General features: G+C 36.5%; 1 protein-coding gene across 10 annotated transcripts in view; it reads left to right on the top strand.

Moving 5' to 3' along the window:
- The window catches only part of LOC114085438 (broad substrate specificity ATP-binding cassette transporter ABCG2-like), a 111,761-nt gene that overhangs the window by 11,104 nt on the left and 80,870 nt on the right, over positions 1–19,787 (top strand). For all 10 annotated transcript variants that reach the window (XR_011708018.1, XR_011708016.1, XR_011708017.1 and 7 more), the window contains exon 2: positions 15,234–15,454. Coding sequence is in view for 7 of the 10 variants with exons in the window: in XM_071614562.1 (XP_071470663.1) it covers positions 15,252–15,454 (203 nt within the window). In the remaining 3 variants the exon portion in view is untranslated. The remainder of the gene's footprint in view (positions 1–15,233; positions 15,455–19,787) is intronic.

The raw sequence follows: 19,787 nt of genomic DNA, 5'->3' as shown, positions 1-19,787 counted from the left end.
CTAGGAGAAAAATTCAAGTGGCTTGAATTTGAAACAAAGCACAATTACCACCCATTCTCCCATATATTTTATGCAACAGATTTGGGGGGAAGATTAGCTCTTAGGCCAGAAAAAACTACAAAATATTAATAAGAGCAAAGCAATTAATTCTGTATAATTTGAACTAATAAATACAATCTGATTAGTTCTGTCATCTTTATCCAAAGAAAACCAACTTTTCTGTAAAAGCCAGTCCTGTTGACAGGTAACAGACATACATGAGTGGTAGGAACATGAAGTTAAGGGGACAGTTCTACAAAGTAGGCCCAGTACACTACCCCCTATATGCTTTCTTTAAAAACAATTTACCACAGTTCTTCCTGACCTAATTCAGTAGTCTATGTTATATTCCTTAGCGAACAACTGTATTGAGATATTCAAGCCCCAGAGTTTCCTTTCTGCTGATAAGGAGAACACAAGTTACCCTGTAGGAGAATTTTATGACCTTTAAACCGACCAGATTCGAGAATTCAGGGAAATCATCATCATCATCATCATCATCAAAGCCCCTATACATAAAATCTGTAGGAATAAATTCCAGTTAGAATGGTCAGCACAGGTGAAGGAACTTGAGTTACCTTGGGTCTTTTCCATGCACAGTGGGGACTTGGAAGTCTAGTGTAGTCCTGCCATCAGTCAGAGTCATGGTAGACCTGGGCAGGACTCTCTGGAAATTTCTTTGGGACCACCAATAAAACTGGAGAAAGGAGGTGTTTGCCATCCTCTCCTCTCTGAGTGGACCCACTCTCTCCTTGAAAGTAACCCCCTTTTCCCTTTGCTTTCCCTTCTAATAAACTCATGCCTTGTACTCTGAGTGACATGTCTGAAATCTTTCCAGCATGATTTGGAGAACTGGTAATCTAGGCTGTCTCAACTCAGCTGTGTCTTAGAGCCCTTGCTCTGTATCACTGTCAGATCTGCACTAGAGATTGCCTGTGCACTTTTCTTCTTATACAAATTAAGTTTGGTCACCATCTGGGTAGAAAGTTTAACCCATATTCCCAAACATCCCATATTCCAAAATATCTTTGGAATTTAGGTACATTTTATAGAATACTTTGAGTATGGTCTATAATACTTAATATTATTCCAACAATTTAATGCATATTTAGAGGTACTTTGTAAACTAAATCACAATGGTTATAGTACAACTGAACGAAAACCTTTAAAAAATATCCCATCTTGCTCATACCCTGTATTCACATCTTTACCTTAAATCTGTGTTGAAATGGGGAATGAATCAAAAGCCTTTTTGCTGGTCCTTACACTGGCACTTGGACTTGCATTGCTCCACCAGGTGACCACCTCCGATGTCTGCTCAACATCCTCATTGGAGAGCCCTTTCCTGATGACCTGTCCTCTTGCTTTTTTTTTTTTTCCTCTCCATTGCACTGGCACTTTACATTTTTCACATGTAACCTTTAAAAAGACCAATATCAAGGAAATGTTCCTGATAACTTTTCTCCATGCTGTATTTCTTCAGACTGAGAGTAAAGGCTGAGAAGCTGCTCCCCCTATCTATTGGATTCCAAGTGGAAATTGTCCCCCTGTCCAGGTCTGTCCAGCCCAGGCTAACTAAACATGCACATTTCCTGATTTTACCTCACTTTGCTGTCTCTTCTCTTTGAAGAGCTCTCCTCACCCCAGAGGATCTATACATGGAAATGTAAAACAAAAAGTTCCTATATGTTCCTTTAGAGCTGGCTTTGAAAAGGACCAATTTTCCTGCCAGTTTCCTTTCCGATATTTATGGACTGTGACTAACAGTGCTACGTAGCCTCAGTGATTACTGGGATATTTTGTTTAGTTCCCACCTGCATCTTCAGTGCCTTCTATGTAACATCAGCCTAGTATATACTGAAGTGATTTTACAGGTGAGAAACAGGTTTGGAGAGTGTAAGCTAGGTCATCTTCCTGAAAGCTTCTGTGGTTAGTAAATTTAAGGAAAAGAATCTCAACCCCATTATACTTTAGATATGAGGTGTCCCCCACAAATTCATGTATGAGACAATATAAGAATAGTCAGAGGTGAAATGATCAGATCACAAGAGCTCTAATCTAAACAGTGGATTGATCCACTTGTATGAATTAACTGGAAGGTAACTATAGACAGGTAAGGTGTGACTGGAGGAAGTATATCACTGGGTGTATTCCTTTATGGTTTATATTTTGTCCGCTGGTGAACAGAGCACTCTGTCTGCTTCCTGACTACCATGTACTGAGTTGCTTTCCTCTGTCACATCCTCCTACCCTGATGTTCTGCTTTATCTTGGCCCAGAGATATGGTATTAGCTGACCATAGACTGAATCTGAAACCGTAAGCCAAAATAATCTTTCTTGTCAGGTGTTTTGGTCACAGCAAAACAAAGCTTACTAAAACAAATCCCATATATTGTCTCATGAGCTAGGAAGCATGTTATGGGCATTTTTAGGAAAAAAACCATCTGAGCACCCCCTGGAAATCTGTTGGCCAAGTTGTAGATAACATTAAATATTTTTAGGGTACAACATGCATGTAATTTGTGCTTGGTCTTAGTTCTCTAAAGTATAACTGGACCAAATATTTTCTGAAGTTTTGGTTTTCTACCATAGATTAAAATTAATTTAGGAAAAAAATCTTGCAAATGTTGTGGGAATAGACATTGAAAAACAATAGTCTTGAGGTTTTATGATCATTTACATCTATTTAATGAGAAGATTTTGATTAAGTTGAAAAATTAAAGGACAGGAAAGAGGTCAGTGGTAGGGAGAGGTTTTTTTTTTTTAACTTTTTCTTCTTTTTTTAGTAGACATTTAATTTTTAAGTTTTAAAAATTTAAATTAAATGTACTTTAGCTGATACATAAAAATAAACATTTTACACATTAATGGATACCATATATGGTTTTAATGTTGTATTATATTAAACATGTATATTTCCTCAAATATTTATCATTTCCTTTTGTTGAAAATATTTCAAATCCTTTCTTGTATTATTTTGAAATATATAGTCCATATTTGTTATCTACAGTTGCAAAGGCAAGGAGATGGTCTTTTTGGGGGATGATGGCATTTGTGTATATCCTGACATTGAGACTCACATGACTACATTTTTGAGAGTCTGAAAAGCTCACTTAAAGAGGGGAAATTTTACTATTTAAAATTCTGTTTAGTATTGTCATTTTTGTAATAAACATATTAATTAAGATGTAAGGATATTCCTAGCTAGGTGTATATCCTGCATTGAAACAGAAGAATGATATTTTCTGTGATCTGGAACATTTAATATATTGAGTTCTTAGGTAGTATTATTTAGTATTATGTAGAATTTGTCTGTATCTTTAAAAAATAAATATTATCTACAACTCTAAATATTCTCTAATAAAGCTAAATGTTCTTCGTTTGTGTTTATTCTATTTCTAAATTTTGCATGTACTTTAGTACTTCCACTGTTACCCACCCTCTACTCCCCCCCCAAAAAAAAAACCAAAATGAATCTTTTAGTTTCACTTGCTTCTAAGTTGACTTAAAAATCACTAATTTTGGAGGTGGGCAATAATTATCTATTATTCTTCACTAGCTTTGCTGAAGATAACTCCTCTGATATTTGGGTTATAATGATACTGGTTGCCTGGGTTACTCTTCAGGAACCTTAAGGCCTTTTTGCTGAAAACCCTGACTCTTCCCTTGGACCTGTACCTCTCTGATGGGTGCCTAGGGTGAGATGAAATGTTTGCATCTTTGTCTTCCTTTGTCTCTCCTCTTTATTACTTTGGTCTTTGCAACAGGTTCTACTCAGCTCTGCATGTAAATATGTTTATCATTTAAGAAATGACTTGCCCAACAATAAAATATGGAGTTACCATGGCATAGGCTTGCCTAATCTTTCTTTTTCCCTACTCCAGGGATGAGAGCGCCTACCACCCACCAAATACAGAAACTCCAGACTATGAAAGGAAAGTTAGCACCAGAAATTGCAGAAAAGATTTCTTATTCCCAGAAAGGACATGACTATTCCTCTTTTTTTATAATCCTTTTTCCCTTGTTGTTCTTATTCTTTATCTATAGCCACTCAACTCCCCGGAGTTGTGAAGCTCATTTGTGAACAAGGCTTCCTCTTCTCCATTCTTTGGTCACTGAATGAAGTCTTTCTTTGCACCCAACACTTATCTGTAGAACATATGTTTCTTGGGGGATGAACATCCAAGGCTAAGTTAAGGAACACTATCAGAATTGAGCATCCCTAGAAGAATTCTGTAAGTCTACTTAACATGATTTCCAATGACTTCTTGCTATGATTATTTTTTTTTAATTTTTTATTGTTGGTTGTTCAAAATATTACATAGTTCTTGATATATCATATTTCACACTTTGATTCAAGTGGGTTATGAGCTCCCATTTTTACCCCATATACAGATTGCAGAATCACATCAGTTACACATCCATTGATTTACATATTGCCATACTAGTGTCTGTTGTGTTCTGCTGCCTTTCCTATCCTCTACTATCCCCCCCCTCCCCTCCCCTCCCCTCTTCTCTCTCTGCCCCCTCTACTGACATTCATTTATCCCCCTTGTATTATTTTTCCCTTTCCCCTCACTTCCTCTTGTATGTACTTTTGTATAACTCTGAGGGTCTCCTTCCATTTCCATGCAATTTCCCTTCTCTCTCCCTTTCCCTCCCACCTCTCATCTCTGTTTAATGTTAATCTTCTTCTCATTCTCTTCGACCCTACTCTGTTCTTAGTTACTCTCCTTATATCAAAGAAGACATTTGGCATTTGTTTTTTAGGGATTGGCTAGCTTCACTTAGCATAATCTGCTCTAATGCCATCCATTTCCCTGTAAATTCTATGATTTTGTCATTTTTTAATGCAGAGTAATACTCCATTGTGTATAAATGCCACATTTTTTAATCCATTCATCTATTGAAGGGCATCTAGGTTGGTTCCACAGTCTTGCTATTGTGAATTGTGCTGCTATGAACATTGATGTAGCAGTGTCCCTGTAGCATGCTCTTTTTAGGTCTTTAGGGAATAGACCAAGAAGGGGAATAGCTGGGTCAAATGGTGGCTCCATTCCCAGCTTTCCAAGAAATCTCCATACTGCTTTCCAAATTGGCTGCACCAATTTGCAGTCCCACCAGCAATGTACAAGTGTACCCTTTTCCCCACATCCTCGCCAGCACTTGTTGTTGTTTGACTTCATAATGGCTGCCAATCTAACTGGAGTGAGATGGTATCTTAGGGTGGTTTTGATTTGCATTTCTCTGACTGCTAGAGATGGTGAGCATTTTTTCATGTACTTGTTGATTGATTGTATGTCCTCCTCTGAGAAGTGTCTGTTCAGGTCCTTGGCCCATTTGTTGATTGGGTTGTTTATTCTCTTATTGTCTAATTTTTTGAGTTCTTTGTATACTCTGGATATTAGGGCTCTATCTGAAGTGTGAGGAGTAAAGATTTGTTCCCAGGATGTAGGCTCTCTATTTACCTCTCTTATTGTTTCTTTTGCTGAGAAAAAAACTTTTTAGTTTGAGTAAGTCCCATTTGTTGATTCTAGTTATTAACTTTTGTGCTATGGGTGTCCTATTGAGAAATTTGGAGCCCGACCCCACAGTATGTAGATCGTAGCCAACTTTTTCTTCTATCAGACGGCGTGTCTCTGATTTGATATCAAGCTCCTTGATTGCTATGATTATAATAGATGTGACTTGTAATTTAATTTTTCTTTTACTAGGAATTATTGAGAATAAGGTATGCAGAGATATGGAGGATTGAATAATAGTGGACATTACAGTATTATTGCTTTTATGTTAGCTATCATCTGTTGGAAAATTCAATTTTCAAGTGCAAATATAATGTTTAGAAATTTTATTTTTGCAGGGAAGTGTAAGGAAGATACTTTTATAAATATATTCTTTTATTTACTGACAATGTAGGAGAGAGGTAAGGGCAAATATTTCTGTTCTATGACCTGGGCTTGCAGAACATTTTAGTGCTAAATACTGAAGTTATAATGCAAATACTGGCCCACATGCTTAGGGATCTTTGCAACTTTTATAGGAGAGCCTTGGGGTATTCCTAGAAGGGTTATTGTTACTGAAACTATTCTTGTCTTTATTACATTGTCCTTCCAGTGCTATTGGAAATTTTGTACAAAAAAAATGTGAACTTGTTTCAGGAATGAAAAGAATATGTTTTGGTTTTTGAAAAGTGAACAGATTCAGTGGTCAGGTTTAATTTTTGAGATTCACTTCATTTGTTTTGCTTGAGGTAAATGAATATAGTTAACAGGACAGGTCTAAAAAACCAAAATTATTTTCTTTTAGACAATTGCCACATTTTCTAATTTTACAAATATGTTATTTTCAAGCTGAAGTATATAGCACTTTTTAAATTAATACTGCAGGTTGCTGTGTTTCCTAAAAGTACAATCAGGTAGGAACACTGTTGTGGGAAGAAGGCTTTTATTCTTATGCTGTCATGTAAGGGAGGCAGCAGGTAAGAATGGAATTCCCAGGCCATCTCCCTAAGAGAGAGAAATGCATGTTTTTTAAATAGTATCTATGGGGCAGGCAGGGCCTTGGTCTTCCTAGTGTCAACCCATGTGGAGGGTGGTCTTAGTTGCTTCTGTGCTTTTCTTCATTGTGGAACTTCATGGGTGGCATGTCTCATTATCATCTTTAACCTCTATCTCAGGGTATGATTTTTACTATGCCAATAAAGTAAAAGTTGTTATAGGGTATTCCAGTGGCTGGTTTTTACATGGCTTTGCCTTCTGTAATTAGGAAAATCTCTTTGAACATCTTATTAGAAGAAAGTAAAATATTAATATTTGTTCCTATGTTTGACTGGTAATTAGCTTAAGAACTTTGCTTTTTTCAATCTCATTTTTCCTGATATATCTATTGATCCCATAGTCTTGAGAACTGATTGAAATGACACCATTTCCTACTCTTTTCTATTTTAGTGTTTGTTTTTTTTTTTTTTTGAAGCATATATTTAACATCATAGTTTTGGGTTGTTTTGAAACTCAGGAATTAATTTGTTTTAAGATAGAGAAAATGTATGTATCTTTTAAGGTGTTACAAAATTGCTTTTATTTTTAAGTGATTTAGTAATGAGAAATACAAAATAAGAGAATAAACAGGGATTCAACATTCTACCAAAGTCTGAGCAGCTTACCTTGATCTATCAAATGCTAGCCTATTTGTTGTTTACACATATTCCCATATTTTTTATTTTTTTCCCATATTCTGGGATCTCAGAAATTTGTGTTTAGGGCTCCTGATATTTTCTGACCTGCAAGTCCAAATTTTGTTTTTCTGAGAGATTGCTGAGATATTTGCTTAGAAATATTAAGGGGTCTAGGAACACTCCTATGGCAGCTTTTTTCTTCATGGTTTTCCTGAATGTTTCTCTCTGTGTGTGCAGTTTTCATGTACAAAGACCCAGAAAGGAAAGAGTACAGGGTAGTGAGTTTGATCTAATGCTATTCTCTCCTTTCGGGTATTTTGGTTCCTCAAGTCCAGGATGCTTTGGTTGCTTTCATGAAAACTATTCACATTGCAGATACCAGAAGCTGATGCTGATCCATTAATGAGGACAAGGTTTTGAGAAGAAGGAAAAAGGTGCTTTATTGCTTTGCTAGCAAAAGAGAATATATATATTGGAATCCTGACCCAGAGACAGTGATTCTAAATAATTAGGGGAACAGTGGTCTTTAAAAGAAAAAATGCAGGGAGATTTAAGATGGTGGACTAGAGAAAGGTTGCATTCCTCGTTGCTCCATGGCTGAGGATCCAAGCAGCAGGAAATACTGCTTCTTAGCAGGGAGAAGTGGAGGTGTATTTCACTAAAACTTAACATTTGACAGTGAGACTGTCATTAAGGTTTAGAAATTTGGGTACATTAAACAAAAAATAATGAATACATTGGAGCCAAACTGGTTGCTGCAGCAGTGGCAGCAGTGGTAATGGGGCTGGTTCAGCACACAGGAGGGAGAACATGGACAGAAACACAATGGAAACATTAGTATGGAAGAACCTGAGATCAGGAAAGCAGCCTGAACTCGGTGGATACAGAGCCTGCATTGTGCACTGTTGCTTGAAAAGTGCTCTGTTTCTCAACTGGCTGCAGAGAGCAGATGCAGAGCCATCTTCAGGTGACCATGTTGCAGCTGCTGCTGCAGGAGATCATAGCAAACACTGCCACACTATTTCAGCGAGCACCTACTGTGTACCTAGCAGAATGGAAGTGAAACAGGCACAGAGAATATTGTACCCAGGGGGATTCAAGTCAGAAAAGTGAAGGGGAGTCAACTCCCTTCTCCTTTGAGTGTGGTATCTCATATGAGCAGTTGAACTGGAACTGGGAATCTGAACAGGGGTTGTGAATACACTTAGGGACTAAGCCTGGGAAGGCTGTGTTCCTGGGAAGCATAAAGTCTGGAGGATTGGGTCTCATGGCCTATGAGTAGAATACATGGGAACTTCCTGAGATCCAAACTCCTAACAGAGATCCACAGGGCTTAGCCCCTACACTTTCCAGAAATCATGTTGATTTAACACAAACACTGTGTATACCATACCTATGAGGGGGGATTCAATCTAAAACACTCTAGGCAGATGCAGTAGGATTGTGAATTCAAAGCCAACCTCAGCAACTTAATGAGGTCCCAAGGAACTCAGTGAGACCCTGACGCTAAATTAAAATATATATATTTTATAGAGTCAGGGTCTAAATTAAAATATATATATTATATATATATGGATGTGACAGTAGTTAAGTGCCCCTGGGTTCAATTTCTGGTACCAAAAATTAAAAATTAAATAAAAATAAAGCTGAGGGTATAAAGCAGTAGTAGCACACTTACTTGGCATTCCCAAGGCCCTGGGTTCAATCCCTAGCACTGAAAAAAAAATAATACTAATAAAAATAAAATAAATAGACAGTACACTGGTTTGTACACAATTTATGACTACCTTTGAATGTTGCAAAAAAATAAATAAATAAAACACTCTAGGACAAGTAAAAGCTAAAAGGCCCACAGATAAGAGTGGAAAAGAAATCCCTTCCAACAGACGCATAAAACCCAACATAGGAATACAAGAAATTTGAAAAAAAAAAAATAAGCTAACACAACACCTCCTAAAATTCATCAGCATTATAGAAAAGAAAATAAGTAACTATCATCAGCATTTTACAGTGAGCAACGTTAAGAGACCAAATTTAATAATTATTGCAATTGAGGAGGGTTGTGATATGCAAGCTAATGGAATGGATAACCTCTTTGAGGAAATAATAACAGAAAAATTTTCCAAACCTGCAGAACAGATAAATATTCATCTATAGGAGGCATTCAGAATACCTCATAGACAAGATAAAAAAGGACCTCTCCATGACAAATGATAATTAAAATTCCTAACATACAGAAGAAGAGAGTTTTAAAAATATTAGGAGAAAAATTTCAGGCCATATGTAGAGGCAAACCCATAAAAATCACTCCCAATTACATAAGTAGAATACTATTCAAATTGAAGTCTCAGATAGACCCTAGTACAATAATACTGGGTGATTTCAACACAACTCTCTCACCATTAGATAGGTCATCCAGACATAAACTCAGTAAAGACTCTATGAACTTGAAAAATAAATCAAATGAATCTAACAGACCATCTGTAGAATATTTCATCCAGCAACAGCTGGAGTGGCTAACACATCAGATAAGGAATTCAGGAGAATCCTGAATTCTATGAATAGAATACATGGGAGGTTCCTGAAATCCAAACTCCTAACAGAGATCCACAGGGCCCAGCCCCTAAACTTTCCAGAAATCATGTTGATTTAACACAAACACTGTGTATACCATACCTATGAGGGGGGATTCAATCTAGAACACTCTAGGACAAGTAAAAGCTAAAAGGCCCACAGATAAGAGTGGAAAAGAAATCCCTTCCAACAGACACATAAAACCCAACATAGGAATACAAGAAATATGAAAAAAAATGAGCTAACACAACACCTCCTAAAATTCATAATTTACAGGCAACTGATCCCAATGATAGTGGAGTGGCTAACACATCAGATAAGGAATTCAGGAGAATCATTATTGAAATGATCAGTGAATTCCAAGAGAAACACAGAAAAACAACTGCATTAATTAAGGAAGCCAGTGTAGAATATGAATGAGAAATTCAATAAGGAGATAGAAATACTGAAAAAGTTTCAGTGGCTCTTGAAACTTTCTTCAAAATAGACTGTATTTTAGGCCATAAAGCAACTCTTATCAAATACAAAAAAATAAAAATGATATAATTCCTTACACTTATCAGATCATAATGGAATTAAATTGGAAATCAACATGACAATACCCTGTAAACACATGGATTTTGGACAATACTCTCCTGAATGATGAATAGGTAGTAGTAGAAATCAAGGGAGATTTTCAAAATCCTTAGACTCAAATGACAATAGTGATACAACATACCAGAACCTCTGGGACACTATGAAGGCAGTTTTAAGAGGAAAGTATATACATATGAGTGCCTGCATAATAAAATCAGAAACATCCCAAATAAATAACCTAATGATGCATCTCAAAACCCTTGAAAAAGAATACTTCAATTATAAAACCAGTAGAAGGAAGGAAATATTTAAGATTAGAACTGAAATCAATGAACTTGAGAATATAAAACAATACAAAAAATCAGTGAAACAAAGAGTTGGTTCTTTGAATAGATAAACAGGATTTATAAGCCCTTACCAAACTAACAAAAAGGAAAAGAGAGAAAATCCAAATTAATAAAACTAGAGATGAAAAAGGGGAAATCATCATAGACATCACAGAATTCCAGTGAATCATGAGGACTATTTTGAAAACTTATATTCCAATAAATTGAAAAACCTAGAAGAAATGGATACATTTCTAAACAAATACAATCTGCCAAAACTGAATCAAGAGGACACAGAAAACCTAAACAGACAAATAACTTGTAATGAAATAGAAGCACTAATTTAAAAAAAAACTTTCCAATAAGAACAACAACAAAAAAATCCCAGGACCAGATGGATTCACAGCTGACTTCCAACAAACCTTTAAAGAAGAACTAATGCCAAGACTCCTGAAATTATTTCATGACCCATAGAATGGATGGAACAATTCCAAATTTGTTCTATGAAGCCAGACTCACACTCATACCAAAACCAGATAAGGACACATCAAGGAGAGAAAATTACAGACCAATATCTCTAATGAACTTAGATGCTAAAATACTTAATAAAATATTAGCAAGTTATATTCAACAACATATTAAGAAGACTGTACATCACGACAAAGTTAGTTTGATTGCAACTTGAAATGCAAGGATGGTTTAATATATACAAATCAACAATTGTAATTCATCATATAAATAGAATTAAGGACAGAATTCACTTTGTCATCTCAATATGTACAGAGAAGGCCTTTAAACAAATTAGTTTGCCATCCATTCATGATAAAAACACTAACGAAACTAGGGATAGAAGGAATCTATCTCAACATCATAAGGATTATATATAAAAAATCCAAATCCCACCTCACTATAAATGGGGAAAAACTGAAAGCATTTCTATTAAAATCTGGAACAAGACAAGGATGTTCACTCTAACCACTCCTATTTAATATAGTACTAGAAATTCTAGATAGAGCAATTAGGCAAGAGAGGGAAAAAAAGGGATAAAAATGGGAAAAGAAGAAGTCAAAATATCACTGTTGGCAGGTGATATGATCCTATACCTAGAAGATCCAAAAGCTCCACCAAAAGACTGCTAGAGTTAATATACAAATTAGACAAAGTAGCAGGTTACAAAACCAACTTATAAATCAATAGTTTTCCTCTATTCCAACAATAAATCTACTGAGAAAGAAATCAGGAAAACATTCCAATTACAATAGCTTCGAAATAAATAAACAAAAAACCTGTAGGAATAAATCTAATCAAAAAGGTTACCAAGTCCTCCACAATAAAAATTGCAGTACATTAAAGAAAACCTCAGAAGATATAAAGACTTCCCAAGTTCATAGATAAGCAGAATTAACGTTGTTAAAATGGCCTTCCTTCCAAAATCAATATATACATTTAATGCAATCTCCATCAAATACCAATGACTTTCTTCACACAAGTAGGAAAAACAGTCTTAAAATTCATTTGAAAAAGTAAAAGACCCAGGAATAGCCAAACCAATTTTAAGCCAAAAAGCAATACTAGTGGCATCAAAATACCTGACTTCAAATTATACTACAGAGCTATAGTAAGAAAAACTGCATGGTCCTGATATAAAAACAGATACATAAACCAATGGAACATAACAGGATACACAGAGACAAATCCACATATCTACAGTCATCTGATCCTCCACAAAAGTGCCAAAAATGCACATTGGAGAAAAGGCGCCTTTTAAACAAATGGTGCTGGGGAAACTGGCTATCCTTATGTAGAAGAATGAAGCTGGAACCTTATTTCTCATCCTGCACAAAAATCAACTCAAAATAGATCAAAGGTCTAGGAATTAGACTATGGTACTCCTAAAGAAAACTGTGCTATCCTGGAGTCAACACTCCAGCTTTTAGTGACACACAATGACTTTCTCAATAGCACACCTAAAGCTCAGAAAAGAAGGTAAAGAGTTCTTTAATGGGATGCTATCAAATTAAAAAGCTTCTGTACAGCAAAGAAAACAATTAGGAATGTGAAGAGGGAACCCACAGAATAGTAGAAAATCTTTGTTAGCTACTCTTCAGACAGAGGATTAATATATAAATAATTCAAACCCTTACACCAAATAAACAAATAACCCAGTTAATAAATGGGCAAGTGAATCAGACAGACACTACTAAAAGAAGAAATAGGAATGGCTAACAAATATATGAAAATATGTTTAACATCATTAGGAATTAGGGAAATGCCAATCAAAACTACCCTGAGATTTCATCTCACACCAACAGAATGGTAATCACTATGAATACAAATAATAATGAATGATAAGATGCAGAGAAAAAAAAAACCACTTTTATACTGTTGGTAGTGTGGTAAATTAGTATATCCACTATGGAAATCATTATAAAGGCTCCTCAAAAGACTAGGCATGGAACCACCATATGACCCAACAATACAAGTCCTCAAAATTTATCTTGAAGAATTAATATCTTGCATATCTTATCTTGCATATCCATGTTTATAACAGTATAATTACAATAGTCAAACTGGAACCATCCTAAGTGTAATGTGGTATATATATATACAATGGAGTTTTATTTTACCATAGGGAAAAATTAAATTATGTCCTTTGCAAGAACATGGATGAAACTAAAAACCATTATAATAAGCAAAATAAGTTAAACTCATATGAGGAAGCTAGAAAGGAAAAGGGAAAAGAAAGGAAGTGGATCTCATGAAATCAAAGGGAGGTCAGTCGAAAAAAGGGAAGGCAGGGGAGGCAGTGAGGGAGTGAGGAGGTAATGGGGAGTAATTGTGGCCAAATTATATTATATTTTAATATTGTTTGCATATACAGATATGTAACAACAAATCCCACCATTGTGTTCAACTATAATGCAACAATAAAAAATGTGGAAAGAAATGCAAAGGCTGAACTCCAGATGTGTCCTAGTAGGAATACACTTTATTCTTTGCCTTGAGAGAGCCATTTCTTACATCTACTGGTGCTAACCCAGAAGTCTGGATTCCTACATTCCTGTGCTCAGTGAGCAAAAGGACAGATAGTGTGGCCTAGGACGGAAATCGAGTTAGAACTTCTAAGTTAGGGAAAGTGAAAGGGACAAGAAGAAGGAAAAAATTGTCAGTTTTAAAATAAGCCACCAGTGGCAGAGCAGTGAGGTTTATATTCAAAGCATGAAGTGGACTATTGTTACATTGCCACTTCTCATGTTTTTTACTTTTGTTTTGTTCCCAAGGAAGATTTGTTTGGATCAGCTATTCCATGATTGGCACAGAGAACATACTTCATTGATGAATTTGGCTCTTAAAAATAGAACTTAGTTCCATTAACTTAATTCAGCATAATGTATTGATGAATTTGGCTCTTAAAAACAGAACTTAGTTCCATGAACTTAATTCAGCATAATGTCTTACTCTAATTAAATCTCTCAGGGGCCCTTTTTCAGTTGTTTAATGAAGCATTTAAAAATTCATTGATACACTTAATATTCAGGTTTTTGCTTTAAAGTTTGGAGCTGCTTAAATATTGGTTTGACTTTGTCATTTGCATATTTAATTTTAAATCTTTCTAGAATTTAAATGTTTTCTTATAAGGAAATGATTAGGTAAACATAAATAATTTTGGAGTATACGGTGTTATTAAGATTTCCATTGCTGTGACAAAATACCTGAGAAATTCAACCTAGAGGAGGAAAGATTATTTTGGCTCGTGGTTTCAGAGGTTTCATTCCATGGTCAGCTAGCTCCATTACTTTTAGGATTGCAGTGGGATAGAAAAATCATATCAGAAGGACATTGAGAAAGAAAACTGATCACTTCATGTAAGTCAGAATGAAAGAGTAGAGAAGGAGCCAGGAACAAGATACACCTCTCTATAATACACCTCTAGTGACCTTCCTCCTTTAGCCAGGCCCCACCTCCACTAGCACCACAGGCCGTCACACTTTCAAGTACATGGCCTTTGAGACACATTTGATATCTGTATCCTCACCATCACATCTGCCTGGTTGATTGAAGGTCCATAACACGCAGAGATGTAAAGTTTGGAACCATATGTTCAGAGAAATTCCTCCTGTCACTGACAGCTTGGTTCTGTCCTGTTTGGTAATAAAAATGTTACAAACTTTAAAATTAAAGAAAAAATGCAGGGGTACATGCAGGCTGTCCCTGAAAGAAAGTTGTGTTGTCATATGCCTTTCAGGACAGACAAGTCTAACCTTTACCTCTTTTTCCTACTTTGTGTTTTGAGTACTTTTCCTACTCTGAACTCTTATTAGGAACTTACTTGACATCTGATTGGAATGCAGGTGTTCATAGTGTCTTCCTGCCATTTTAGGCTCTAAGGTTGTTCTTATCACAGTGATGTGGGCTGTTCTTTGGTAAGGAATCTACTCACTGCAGCACAGTTGAAAACAGTCTTGCTTTAATTGTATTGTTATCTAGGGTTTACAATCTCATTTATGTAGACAATCAACTTACTATTGCTTTTTTCTCTACAGAAGGCAAAATCTCTGAAGATGTCTTCTAATAATGACCAGGTTGTTATTCCAATGCTACAAAGACACACCAATGGCCTTCCTGAGATGATCTCTACTGACGGGGAGACAATTACCCAAGGAGCTGTGTTGAGTTTTCATAACATCTGCTATAGAGGACAAGAGAAGAGAGGCTCTCTACTGCGACGAAGAACAGTTGAGAAAGAAATACTATCGAATATCAGGTATGTGCATGAACTTTTTAAAAAATCACTTAATTGACCTACCATGAACCTCACAGGCTTTGCCTATAACCAATAAGCTGCTGTGAACATTTGTATATAAGTCTTTGTAGAGACATGTAGACACATGCTTTCTTTCCTTTTGGATAAACTAAAGACTGAAATGATTGGATCACTTGTTAAGTATGTTTAACTTTGAAAGGAACTGACAAATTCTTTGTAAAAATTATTCCTTCCTGTGTTTGAGAAACCAAACAATGTGTCATTTAGTTTTGAAGTGGGAACTAAAGTGTGGAGAGAAAGGAGCACGTCTGTAAAACTTTCTCACTGTCAGGTATCTCAATTAAATTGCATATGCTAGATATTGGGTTGTTAATGTTTTTCTCATTTCTAGAGAACAGAGGCTATAATTTCCTTCCACAATGACTGGAAGTGAATTTTGTTTTGCTCAGACAGCACAACATACAAGTATTTTCTGTTTATTTATTTAAAAATAAAATCGTTATTCCTAGAGCAAGTGAGCAACTTTTGGGGGGGGAGTCTCCAAGGCAGGGGCAGGGGTTTACAAGAGGCCTTTAATCTGGGGTGGCCATGAACCTATATGGAATCAGATGTTTGTCCTATTTTCTTGATATTTTGTATGTGACTGTGATCTTCTGTGTTAGTAGCAGCCATCTTCCTCAGAGGCAAGGAAATAATGAGGATCATCTATGTTTGCATGTGGGTGAGAGCAAAATATCAGGATCTGAATGATGACTGAGCTGAGGCCCGGAGCACTGTGCAGATTGGAACTCTCTCCATGCTCTACACCTGGCATCATGTCTTCCTGTCTCTTTCTTGTGTTGGTTACATTCTGACTAGGAGAATAATAGTGGATGCAAACTGTCATTTTTAGCTGCATGAATCAATAGAATTGACTAATGAACAGTTGAGAGCATTTTGTGAAACATAATCAAGAAAATGTTGGTACTTCAGATTTTGTGGTGAAAGAGGCAGAAAGTAACAGGAATTGAATACGGCCAGGTTTGAATAGCTGTAAAGTGCACACTGTGTACTTATATATTCTAGCTAGCACCTCCAAGCACCGTCTCTTCTAATCAAGGTTCACCTTGAGTGTGCCTGAATAGTGTACTTCTTGGCAAAGGAGGAGGTCATCATCTAGTGCTTTCCTACTGTCCACACTGCACTGCATTTGCTCCCCTCCCTGTGTCTCTTTCCTTACTCATTGCCATTAGCTTTTTGGCAATCATTTGAGAGCAGGCTGTTCAGGTGATGCTCCTTCACCCCTAACTCCTTCTTAATTAGTTTGCAGAAAGAAGGACTCTTTTATGTATAATCACCAGTTGTTTTCTGGCAATAGCTGAGGGGAAATATAGCCTCAGAATGAAGGAAGGAGTGGTCCTCAGGGCTGCCCATCACCTTGCTCCTCACATAGCTGACTGGCCACCACATCGTGTCTCTGCAGGTTCATACAATCTGGTATTTTTTGTCCCATCCCCTCCTGGTGATGGTAATATTTATCACCTGGCTGTGTTGCTGTCTGCAAACTTCACCATAATGCTGCCATTTTCCTCTTTGGACATTATTAGTATTATGAGGGCAGATGCTCTGACAATGTTTCAGAATCCTGCTCCTCATTGAGCTGCAACTCACCAACTTCAGTTCCTATTTGTGGGTGCTGTCTGGATCAGCAACACGGTGGTAGTAATTTTTTTATTTTATCATCTCATAGTTTTCATTCTAGTAGGGACATAGTTTCATTCATGGTCCTTTCTTTCATTTATTGTACTGACTCATGGATTCCTATTTCATTCAACAGCATTCAATACCAATGCATGGTTATGGTTATTTATCATGATACACCTATTATTCCTGGTTTGGTCAGTGGAAAATCTTTCCAAGTGAGTTCCCTTTGTCCTTTTTTATTTTGACTTATCCTCTAATTATTTGAGGACTTCCTTAGCACTGCTAGAAGTTCCAGACTCTAATGTGCATGTTGGTAAGACTTGAAATTTCACCTACTCGGTAGGCTGAGGCAGGGGGATCACATGTTTGTAGACAACCTGGCAGCTTAGAGATAGCATGACTCAAAAGGGAGTTCATAACCCACTTGAATCAAAGTGTGAAATATGATATATCAAGAAATTTGTAATGTTTTGAACAACCAACAATAAAAAATTAAAAATAAATAAATAAATAAATAAAACATCTTCAATATTAAAAAAAAAAAAAGAAAATTTAAAAGTGGCTGTGGATGTAGTTCAAAAGTAGAGAGCTTGCCTAGCATGAATGAGACCCCACAGAATTTCCAGGCTCACAGTATAATTACCTTGCCAGACCTGGGGCCAGCTGCTGTTCATTCCTGTGGAGGATGGTATTTACAAACCAATATCTGAGTGTTTAGAATGCTCATTGCTATTGGTGTGTCATTGCTCCTAGATCTTCTAAATGAACAGACCTAGAGAATATATGTATGCATGTACACACACACACATGTATACACATACATTTATAACATTGTTTAAAAAAAAAACTGCCTCTGTGTGCGCACATGCACATGGATCTGGCCAAGAGGGGTAAAAGGAGTGATGGGTGGAGTGATTGTTCCCACAGCACCTTGGGAGTTTTCCATCTATACTTTTCTATAATTCTCTGTATAGATTAAAAACTATGAGTTCTCATTAATGCACCAATTCCAATTGAATGAGATTTTGTTCTCAGAAATTTTATAGTCTAATGGTTGCACAAAACTAGAGCATTTTTACTGTGTTATTCTGGCGTGATAGAAGGATTAAAAAGTACAATGTCAACTTGTAACCCTAAATTGAAAGTTTTAAGATCATGGAATTTGAGAAAATGGATATGTTGAGTGAGCATGTGTATAGGGAGGTGGGATATGCTCCAAGAATGTCCTTGACACCTCTTTTCCACAAACAAAACAAAACCAAAGAATTAATCACTGTTCATTAAAATGTAATGGATGTGACAGGAATCCTTAAGGAGAGTTTTATTTCACACATTTATAATTCAGTATGTTACTTATTATGGGAGATGGACAAAGGATAAAATAGTGACAGCGTGACACAGTTCTTGTTCACAATCCCTTCACAGTATAATAAGGAGAATCAATATATACAAACACCATAAAGCAATAAACAACAGTGAGCCATGACTATCTTTCTTCCCTCCCTCCTTCCCTTTCTCCTCCCTCCCTCCCTTCCTTCCTTTCTTCCTCCTTCCTTCCTTCCCTTCTTCGTTTATTTCCTTCTCTTTTTTTCTGTGGATCAAAGTCAGGGCCTTGTGCATGCTATGCAATCACTTTACTATCCAGCTATGTACCCAACCCTTTTTATTTAGAGACAGTGTATTGCTAAGTTTCCCAGGTGGCCTCAAATATGCTATCCTCCTACCTCATCTTCCCAAGTACTTGGGAAGCATGGGCCACCGCACCCATCAGTGGTAGAGCTCATGCCTAGCATGTGCAAGGTCCTGGGCTCAATCTCCAGTACAGGGAAGGCTTGGGGGCAGAGGGTAGGGTGGGGAGACCAGGGAATTGTGGAACTTACACTAGAACAGAGACCAGCAAAACATGTTCTGTGAAGGGCCAAATAATAAATTATTTTGAACTTTTTGGGGCATTCAACTGGGTTGAAAATAAATTCTGCTTTTGTAGCATGGAAACAACTATAGATACTATATAACCCAACAAATGTGGTTCTGTCTCAAACCACTGTTTATGAAGACACAGGTGACCTGCTGTAGTATTGCTGTTTCCTTGGATAGAATATCAACTCTGAGAGGGATAGAATCTTTTTATTTTTGTTTTTCTACTTTTTTTGTTTGTTTGTTTGTTTCATTCTCAGCTCTATCCCATGTCATGGAAGAGTGTCTTGTCTGTACATCATACACACTTAATATTGTGTTGTGTCATGGAGGTGGAATTAGCCACTGTTCTACTTTGGAACCCTTGCATTTGTGATTGTACATCATTGTTTTCTGTTAACGCTAGAGTTTAGTGTCAAAGCAAGCAAATTTATTCATCTTAACCCATCCAAGTTCAGTTTAATTCAGAAATAATTCAGGATTACTTGGTCTTTATTTGACTAGGTATTACAAAAATCTGGAAAACTCAGGCTGGGGTTGTGGCTCAGTGATAGAGCACTTGCCTAGCATGTGTGAAGCACTGGGTTTGATCCTTAGCTCCACATAAAAATAAATAAATAAAGATATTGCATTCATCACTAAAAAAATTATAATAATATTTTTAAAAATCTGGAAAACTCTTCTGGCAGTGAAACCTTAGTAAATCTCAAACTTGTTTGGTCATTTCAGAAGC

This window comes from Marmota flaviventris, chromosome 7, assembly GCF_047511675.1.
Source record: "Marmota flaviventris isolate mMarFla1 chromosome 7, mMarFla1.hap1, whole genome shotgun sequence".
Classification (NCBI taxonomy): Eukaryota; Metazoa; Chordata; class Mammalia; order Rodentia; family Sciuridae; genus Marmota; species Marmota flaviventris.
This window is presented reverse-complemented; position numbering and strand designations above follow the sequence as displayed.